At 43.8% G+C, this 9130-nt stretch overlaps 1 protein-coding gene across 1 annotated transcript; it reads right to left on the bottom strand.

Moving 5' to 3' along the window:
* Positions 1-249: 249 nt before the first annotated feature.
* ALDOB (aldolase, fructose-bisphosphate B) lies at positions 250-8852 on the bottom strand. The gene is made up of 8 exons (XM_063082390.1): positions 8741-8852; positions 7751-7962; positions 6805-6859; positions 5826-5986; positions 4868-4951; positions 3768-3942; positions 3156-3355; positions 250-345 (listed from the first exon to the last, which is right to left on the bottom strand). Exons 1-8 carry the CDS (start codon positions 8850-8852, stop codon positions 250-252), a joined length of 1095 nt encoding a protein of 364 aa, XP_062938460.1.
* Positions 8853-9130: the final 278 nt, after the last annotated feature.

The following is a 9130-nucleotide window of genomic DNA, read 5'->3' as shown; positions in this document are numbered from 1 at the left end:
TCTGGAGCACGGAGAGCAGAAAGTGTTGCAAGAAAACTGCATAAAATTTTGTCAGTTCCTTGACAATTGTACTTATGTTTCAATAACGGATTTTTTTTTCCCTGTGTTTAAAATTTAACAAGTATTGTGTTTCCAGCAGCTGCAATATAATTTTGTCTGATTTCCAGGGATGATTGAAAGGTTGTTCCTTTTCAGTTCTCCTACTAAGACACCTACAAGAGCTGGATCCAGGCTGGTGGGCGTCAGGGCCTAGTAGGTATAGGAGGCAGTGAACAGCGACTGGGTAGAAGCAGCACCAGAAGAGCCCGTGTGAACGTACTGTCCTTTGGCTGCCTGGCAGTTAGCCTAAAATACAAATGTGACAGCGGAGACCGAGTTAGAACAAGTGCAGCCTTGTGCTTGGCCCTCTCTATTTCTCATTTGAATCCAGCTACACCTGCATTTGAATTTTTGTCTCTTTATGGTAATGTTGCTGAATATTCCTGCTGATACCACCACCTTCCTTCTATATTATGTTATCTCTCTTTTTTATCCCAGGTTTCTGAGCATTTCTTTGGCAAGCCTGAGGTTTTTGTCAGTTACCGGGAAAAATGTCTTTTTAGTACCAACAGAATTGCCACGACAGTCCTGGAAATTAAAGTTGAGAAACTTCTCACTAGTATAGTACACTGTAGCAAAAGAAAATGTTGTTGTTGTTGCTTTTTAATTTCCCACTTTCTATCTGTATTTGTCCACAAGAATATGTAATTTTTAAATAGATGTTATCATAGTATCACTTGATTCCATGTGTAAATTCCAATGAAAGGTAAATTCGGAATTATGAAACTTATAGTAATATTTGAATGCCACTCAGTGGTACCACTTTTTCCAGTCACTGTTGCTATTGCCTGTTCTCACCAGAACTTCCGTCTACATCTTGGATCAGTGGTTCTCAGAGTGTGTTTCATGGACCATCAGCATCACTAGAGAACTTGTTAAAAATGGAAGTTCTCTGGCCTCAGCCCAGAACTACTGACTTAAGTAGGCCAGCAATCTGTACTTTAACAAGCCCTTCAGGTGATTCAGATGCACATTCAAGCTTAAGAATCACTGTCTATTGGGAAAAATAGGAAAATGTCAGGGCCACTCAGATGTTCAGAATCTTGCAGAGCATTTGCTGTAAATATCCTCAGGTGTTCCTTGTTACTACTTAATGTAAATTGTGTATGGGCACCCAGGTGTCCAGGGTTGTGGACTTAAGTATACAAGACTAACAGCTCTGATCCACAGTGTTTCCCAGAACTCTCAGAGAAGCCACTAGACTAGTTGCTCCTAGATTTGAATAAAATTCATTGATTTTTCTATACCCATGGCTCCCAGAACCTTTTCTTTTCTATTACCTAGCTCACAGACCTGCGTGTGGAGGGTTTGTAACCCAATCTGTGCAACAGACTCAAGGGGTCTGTAAGCCCTAGCTTCACACTGTCCTAGATGACAAACCCAGCTTCCTTTCTTCTGTGTGGATGGCCCTTCACACCCATACTTTCACAGTCCCTCCGTCACGTGAGCTACATCTCTCCACCCCATGAGTCACACACCAATAGAGCCATAGCCTGCTTTCCATCATCATGGAAAAGCACTGCTCTAAAATCTCACACTTCCCTTATGCACCCAAGATGGTACTTTAGCTTTCTTGGGGCCTTCCTTTCCTTTAGGGTCTCATCACCAAACCTGACTACACTGGATTCCTTACCCAGCCTCCTGTATGAACGGCAACCTAAATGAGGCTATCGTTACAATTCAGTACTCTTCTATCCCCCTATTAAACTTTGACTCTTTTGCCCTGATTTTCCCATTTAGGTTTATCTGGATATCTCTGCATGCTTTAGGGAGCAGTTAGGAAAATTCCGGAACTAAGCCAACACACCACAAACTCACTCTCATTTCAGCTGCACCCTACTTCATGCTTGGCTATAATGTCCAGTCAATTTTCTAGCAGATTCCTTCAACAGCTATGCACCCCCGCAGTCAGAATTGAAATCTCCATTTCTTTATCACTCTCAGCAGATACCCTCAACTGTAATCAGTGGTCAGCTACTACATCTCTTCACTTCTAGAGCTGATTCCAAATCCATTCTCTTTCTCTTTTCTGGCTCTTCTTTCCTTTTTGCCTCTAAGACCAACTATGCCACCTATATGTAATATTTCGTCTTATGCAGTCCTGTTTCCTCAAAGCCCTCCCCTCAATTATCCCCATTCTTCAAATCTTTACTCTTTCCTCTGGCTTCTTTTGCTTTCCATTTACACATGCCAAGCTCTCTCTTTTTTGACTAAACTCCAAGCTTTCTGAGGACAGTGGCTATGTCTGATTTATTCACTCCAGTCCTTGGCTCATAGAAGGTCTTAAAAAAGTGATTGCAAGTTGAATAAAAACATTTTTGTCGTTATTTCTCCTTGTAACCCATATGGGTCCTTTCCTGACAAAATTCTTTTTTTTTTTTTTTTTTTAAAGGTGACCGGTAAGGGGATCTCAACCCTTGGCTTGGTGTTGTCAGCACCACGCTCAGCCAGTGAGCAAACCGGCCATCCGTATATAGGATCCGAACCCGGGGCCTTGGTGTTATCAGCATCGCACTCTACCGAGTGAGCCACGGGCCGGCCTCTGACAAAATTCTTGAATGGGCACATTTCCCCCTCTCTCTACTGAAACTGTTTTGTGGAGGGTCGCTGATATGCTCCTTAGTGTCTATCTCAGTGTCTTTTCTCAGCCTTTGTTTGAATCTCTGTAGCATGTTATTATTGACCCCTCGAAACTCTTTTCTATTTGTTCCCAGAATCCTTGATTCATCCTATCATAAAATTGCTGCTTTTCTTGGTGGCTTTTATTCATCTTCCCAAAATGAAAGGTGTCCCAGGTTCAGTCCTTGGCTCTGTTATCTTCCCTCTGAAGTGTTTCTGCTGAAATTGTCCTTCAATCTACAGTCTTTGACTATACTATCGGTGTGGGTAATTCAAAACTTCCTCAAGCCCTAATTTTTCTACTGAGCTCTAATACTACATGTAGACATTATCTGCAAATACCTTCATGGCCTGAAGAAAATGATGCTTCTCTGTGTAACAGAGTCAGGCCCCAACTATCAACTTGACCAAGTAGATAAGACGTAGTAGCATCTTACCAGGGCCCGCTTCATAAAAGCCTCCTGGGTTGCCTTCTTATTTGCGGCTTTGCCACCCCACGCAGCCAGAGCACTGGCCTGCAGGGCCCGTCCATAAGAAAAACTTAGTTTCCAGGGTTTGGGTAGAGGGCAAAGGTTGATAGCATTGAGATTGAGAGTAGCGTCCTCTTCACTCATGCCACCAGACAAAAAGCAGATGCCTGGAAGGAGAGAAGCCATTCCATTCTATTAGTCCCAGCTTATGTCCCTGCTTGAGAAAGCAAGCAATGAGCCTAAAAGCAATATAATGTCTCAATCTTTTCTCTGCTTGATTTGCAAGGGACTTGGTCAAAGAAATCAGTTTGCTTTTGCTGAGGCTAGTTGGGCTAAAGAAAGAAGGGTTTTAATAAATAAGGACGGTAGAATGTCAAGGAAATAAATAGATTGCATGCATTTGGAAACACTTAGGAGTCTTGACATCATAAAGTGAGAGGGGACACGCCGGCTGCCTGTGAGACAGCAGAGGTCTGTTTCAGGAATACAAGCAGACTCCTGGATGAACACAAATTCTTGTGGCACTCCTTCAAAGAATGAGGGCTAAGACCTTGAGTTAGAAAAGAAAGAAGGCCTTACCAGGGACAGCTGCTGGAACGGTTCGGTGGAGAGCTGTGACAGTGGCCATAGCCACTTGCTCTGGAGTATACTTCTTGGTACAGGCATGTCCAGCAGTCACCATGTTGGGCTTTAGGAGGGTACCCTCCAGGTAAACATGATGGTCATTCAGGGCCTTGTAGACAGCAGCTAGGACCTGAAGGACAAGAGGTCCAAGAAGGTGAAACCCAGAGCCAGTCTCAGAAACACCTGACTTTGGCACGTCTATACTACAGGGATGCAGGATGAAGGAATTCTCTTATGTTGCTGGGCCAAAGCTTCTGAACCAGCCTCCAGGCCTCATCAGGGCGATGCACTGCAAACCATAGCCACTGAGCACCACCTACCTTACCTACCCCCACCTCCCCTCTAGCTGCTCCACTGCATGAACTGTTGGTGTGGCTCTGCTTCCTAGAAGCCCTTCACTCCTTTCTTCCCATTACTCCCTCGGTCAATGTCATCCCCTGTTGAGACTGCCTTGATTTAGCTAGTTGGGGACATCTAAACTGGCCTCAGTTCTCCATCCCCATAGAGGCTGAGTGGTCATAAAAATATACATTTTAGAGACAGAATGCTTTCATATCTCATTTCAGTCCACATAGTTTTGTAGGTGGAGAAACTAAGGTCAAGTGACATTACAACTCTTATTTTCTCACAGTGTATGAGGAGAATCACCCTCTTTCAGAGAAACCGTGGCTAATTTAGAAAGTCAAATGTGAGTAAAGTAGTTTCTAATTACGTTTTCTCATGTGAGCCTCATATCTTATTTTTAAATTCCTTAGTGTACACATAATGGAACTAAGGTCCAAAAGAGAGAATATGACTTGCCAAGGTCCCACAAGTGGGAAAGTGACTTCTCCCACCCAGGTCTTGATACTGCAGATCCTGGGTTTCTTCCATAAGGAGCATACCACATGCCAAAAAAGTGAAGGATTGATAAGCATCTCCTTATCTTCTCAGTGCTACATGATGATTCTAACCTAGACTATTTCAAATATAACAGTTGTTAAATATTAAGTAACCGCTATTACTTAAAAACAAGATTTTTCAACTAGAATTGGGACTTTTTATTTAAGACTTACTTTCTCGGTAATGTACTGGCAGTGTTCCAGGTCATGGTCTCCATCAGGAATTACCTCTGGTTCAACAATAGGTACCAGCCCATTCTAAAAAGGAAAAGGAGTAGGGGGACAAAGGAAAGTTGTGCTCACTGTGATTCTTTCCTTAGGAGGAGATCCAACATTTGCAGTAGGTATGAAATGAAGCCCTTACGGAGAAGTACTATATAGGTGACTTAAAGTCAGGGAAAAGAAATTAACAGGGTGTCTAGTGAGCCTTTGTACCTTAGCCAAAAGAGAACAATGAGGTTAAATAAAAGTTTTTCAGGAATAGGAAAAAAAAATACAAACCCTTAATTTCTATATCTTAGAAATGAAGATATAGAATATATATATATAGAAAGAGACTGCTCTAGTTACCTCAGAACTTAGCTGCCACTTTTTGAGGAGAGTCGAGTTTAAATCACTAAGAAAAATGCCTTTAGTGAGGTTAATTAAGGAATTCAAGCATGTCAGACTTAACTTAGACCCAGAGACACTTCAACATAAGTTGGAAACGTCAGCATCAAGTCACCATCCTCCAAGAAATTATATGGATTGGGACTAGGTCAGAGCTATCATCCTCCAGCTAGGGATCTAAGAGGGTCATGTCTTGGACATCATGGAACATGACTAGCAAGTGCCGTATCCTCAAGAGCCTGGTCACTTTTCATATCTCGCTTATAGACCTCTGGCAAAGGGCAGCAGGTGATGTCATTGGCCTTTGAGCTCATAGCTTGGTGAGACTCCTGCTGGCTCGTGGGATCAAATCCTCTCTAAGTATAGCTATACTTAGCTATAGCAAAAGTAGTGAAAAATGCCACCATGGTATACTGATGAGGGAAGAGGAGGGCCCATGTGTGGTTATGATAACTTGAAAGGAGAGGCTTTGAAGAAAGCTGCAGCCGCCTATTTTTCTTAGCCCAAGGGGCGGGCAGAGCACCTGCTGACAGATGCTGGCGTAGCGGGCTAGGGCATTGGCATTTTCCTGGATAGCAAGGCTGGATGGACAGTGCTCGGCAATCCTCAGCACAGCACGCCACTTTCCAAAGTCAGCCCCATCTTTCTTGTACTGAGCGCAGCGCTCGGAAAGGCCATCAAGCCCTGCAAGTCACAAGAGAGAAAGGCTTCTTTGAGACCCTGAACCTGATCCGTGGGGCCTTTGATAAAGCAAGGGAGTTCTTTGTCTTAGCTTTCAGTCCACAGAGCTTGAGGACTGAATACACCCAAGCAGTGTTCATCACAATACGGGGCCAAAAGACCTGTATTTCATACATATGATTTTAAGGTACATAGTGGATACTCCAGAGATAGAATAGAGGAAATTAATAGTTAATGTTATACTTATTTTACAGATGTGAAAACTGAGGCTCCAAGAGGTTAAGTGACTTTGCCAAGCTTGTACAGCTAAAGAGTGACAGAGCTGGGATTCACATTCTGCTTGGCTAACCCAATTCTGTGGTTAGTGCTTGCCTACTTGAGCAGTGAAGTACCTTGCAAAATTATCTTAGTTACACATACCAAGATTCAAACCCAGGTGTGTCTGATCCCAAAATGTGGGGCCTTTCCTCTCTACTATTGCTAGATTTTTCTCTAAAACTAATAGTCCCACATGCAGAGTATCTTCTCTGTGCAAGGTACTGGGATAATGTACACTTTATGTACATTGCCTATTTTAATCCCCTCAACTATTCCGCAAAGTAGATATTGTTATCTCCTTTTAAGATAAGAGAACTGGGGCTCAGAACACTTAATTGACTGGCCTGAGGTTAGACAGTTATTAAATGGAGGAGCTGGGATTGAAAACCAAGTGTGTGTGGCTCTAAAACCAACATGATATTCCTATTTTGTTTTCCCTTGCTCTCTTCTCTACTCGCCTTCATTTCTACGATACAACGGCATGATTCAGATCAGTGAGTTACCTTGAATGGTGGTTTCTTTGTTTGTTCCTGCAAGCGGAGCACCTCCTTGGTCTAACTGTAGATACAAATAATTAACAAGTCATTAACAGGTGTCAGATGTCAGTAAAACACAAGCAGAGTTCCTGGTGTTTACTAACAGTTCTCATCTTTTGCAAACCAGGGAGTTGAATTAGGAAGGTGTACTAGTCACTGGGGGGATACAGTTCAGTCTGCAGCAGAAGGGAAGTCACATGGAAAGAATAATGTGAGAGTGGCAACCCTGACATTTATTGAGCACCCGCACACACCAGGCATTGTATTAGTACAGGCAGTAAACAGAGTAGAGATCTAGCCTCTACTCTCAACATAGCGTAAGGTCAGAAGCCCAAGGGTTGATAGCCTGTGTTTGAACTGGGTTGAACTTTGCCTCACTGTGTGGGCAAGTTATGTTAACCTTCGTAGTTCAGTTCTCTAAACTCATCTCTAAAATAAGGATAATAATTGAGCCTACTACGAGGGTTGTTAGGAGGATTAAATGAGTGCTTGGAATTGTAAGTACTCAACAAATACAAGTTTTCACTCTTGAGAAATTCCTACAGTATTGGAAGACCTCGTTACAAGATAGAACAATAAGTACGTTAATAATAATAGCTACCATTAACTAAGTATTATGTGATAGCAACTGTTTAAAAAAAAATCATTTCATCCTTATAAGAACTTTATTAGGTAGGTACTATTATTCCCATTTTAAGAAATGAGGAAATTGAGAAGGGAAGAGATTAAGTACCTTGTAGAAAACTTGGTTGGAAGAAGAGGGTTCTGGAAGAAAAGTCTAGAAGAGGATCTGGTTCTCAGTGGGAAGATGATGATGGAAGAGCGAGAAGAGAAACTAGATGAGAATGTGCAGCGTGTTGGCTCTGCCCTGGCCAGGACGAGGCAGAGGTGACGTGTGAAGGGAAGTATTCACCTTGATTCCCACCACGATCCCCTTTTCCTTGAGGATGCTTCTGAACAGCTTTCCCTGGCTGTCCTTCTGGTAGAGGGTCTCGTGGAAAAGGATCACACCCCCAATGCTCTGGCTGATGGAACCGTCCACAGTGAAGAGAATTTCTCGGAACTGCCGGCGGTTCTCTTCAGTGTTTTCCACCTTGATTCTCTGCAGGCGGTTTCCCATTGTGCCTAAGGAGGGCAGCTGGAGTCAACGTGAGGAGCTCCTCCCCTGCACCCTTCTCACACCACCTCAGTGGTCCCCACCAGGATGGAAAGCAAGGCTCTCTTTTTAAAATTCAGATCTTCAAACCTCCTGCCTCATTTTTTGTCTCCCAGGGGGAAGACCTGTGTTGTTGTCAGGATGCTGGTTAGGAAGTGCAAGGGCTGGGCATGCAGGGGTCAGGGTGGAAGCCACCATTGGGTCTAGGTGAGTGTGTAAGGCCCTCAGGCCTCTCTAGCCCTCGCCTGATCCAGTCCTCAATCTCACTGATGTACACACAGTAGAAGGAGGGATGGGGTCGGCTCTTGACTTCTCTGGCCTCTATGGCACAAGGGAAAACCTGCCACAGCTTTCCCTGGTGCCACGCTAGGATACATAAGGCAACCGTAGCCCTCCCCTATTTCAGACACAGATACTTCCCTGCCCTTCCCGATTTGGCTGACTTTAAACTGACTTCTCATTAGCAGCAGATGACTGTGTATCTGACTTTATCCTGGTTACTGAGTACCTGGCCTTGCTACAGGCTGGATTCAAATGATCCCTGACAAGGGGCCTTCAGCCTCTTCCTTGGTTTTCAGGAATCTGCCTACTGGAAGAGCAGGACTCAAAAGAGCTATGCTTACTGAGACTTTTTCCACCCTTGGGTACATACATAAACTTTTACTGCCTCTGAGAGGAGGGAGAATATGATTATCAAGTGCAGAAATGAAAGTATGCTGTTGCAGGCTGTGACTTTCTCACACTCACCTACAGACTCATCCGCAGCCAGGATCCCCTTTCCATTGGCAACAATGCGCTGGGCAATTTCTGAGAGCTCCTTCTTCTGTTCTGCGGTGAGGGCTGGAAATCGGTGGGCCATGGTGACAGGTCTGGAAAACAGTGCAGGAGAGTCATGCACAGAACTGTCTGTCAGTGGCTCAGATGGATTCATGACCAAGATAGCAGGGGTGTGCAGACAAGCTGTGCAGACCCCTCGGACACTTCTGGCCATTTTCTGCAGCCGGATAAAAAAATGAGGTCTGTTTCTCCCCCTTGCCTACGTCTTTGTAATTAGCCATAATGGATGAAGGTGAGATGCTAAATGTTCATAATGATCCTAAATAATATGCTTTCCAGACCTTTGGGATTACTGATCCT

This window comes from Cynocephalus volans, chromosome 17 (assembly GCF_027409185.1).
Source record: "Cynocephalus volans isolate mCynVol1 chromosome 17, mCynVol1.pri, whole genome shotgun sequence".
Lineage (NCBI taxonomy): Eukaryota > Metazoa > Chordata > Mammalia > Dermoptera > Cynocephalidae > Cynocephalus > Cynocephalus volans.
The sequence above is the reverse complement of the archived record's forward strand: the minus strand, read 5'-3'. Positions and strand labels throughout refer to the sequence as shown.

What these genes read in the sequence shown, in the direction of transcription:
- ALDOB (XM_063082390.1), bottom strand. Translation starts at nt 8,852, where the DNA reads ATGGCCCACCGATTTCCAGCCCTCACCGCAGAACAGAAGAAGGAGCTC. An exon ending in CAAAGAAACCACCATTCAAG is followed by an intron (nt 5,987 to 6,804) that starts GTAACTCACTGA and finishes TGTGACTTGCAG; the next exon opens with GGCTTGATGGCCTTTCCGAG. An exon ending in ACGCCAGCATCTGTCAGCAG is followed by an intron (nt 4,952 to 5,825) that starts GTGCTCTGCCCG and finishes TTTCCTTTTTAG; the next exon opens with AATGGGCTGGTACCTATTGT.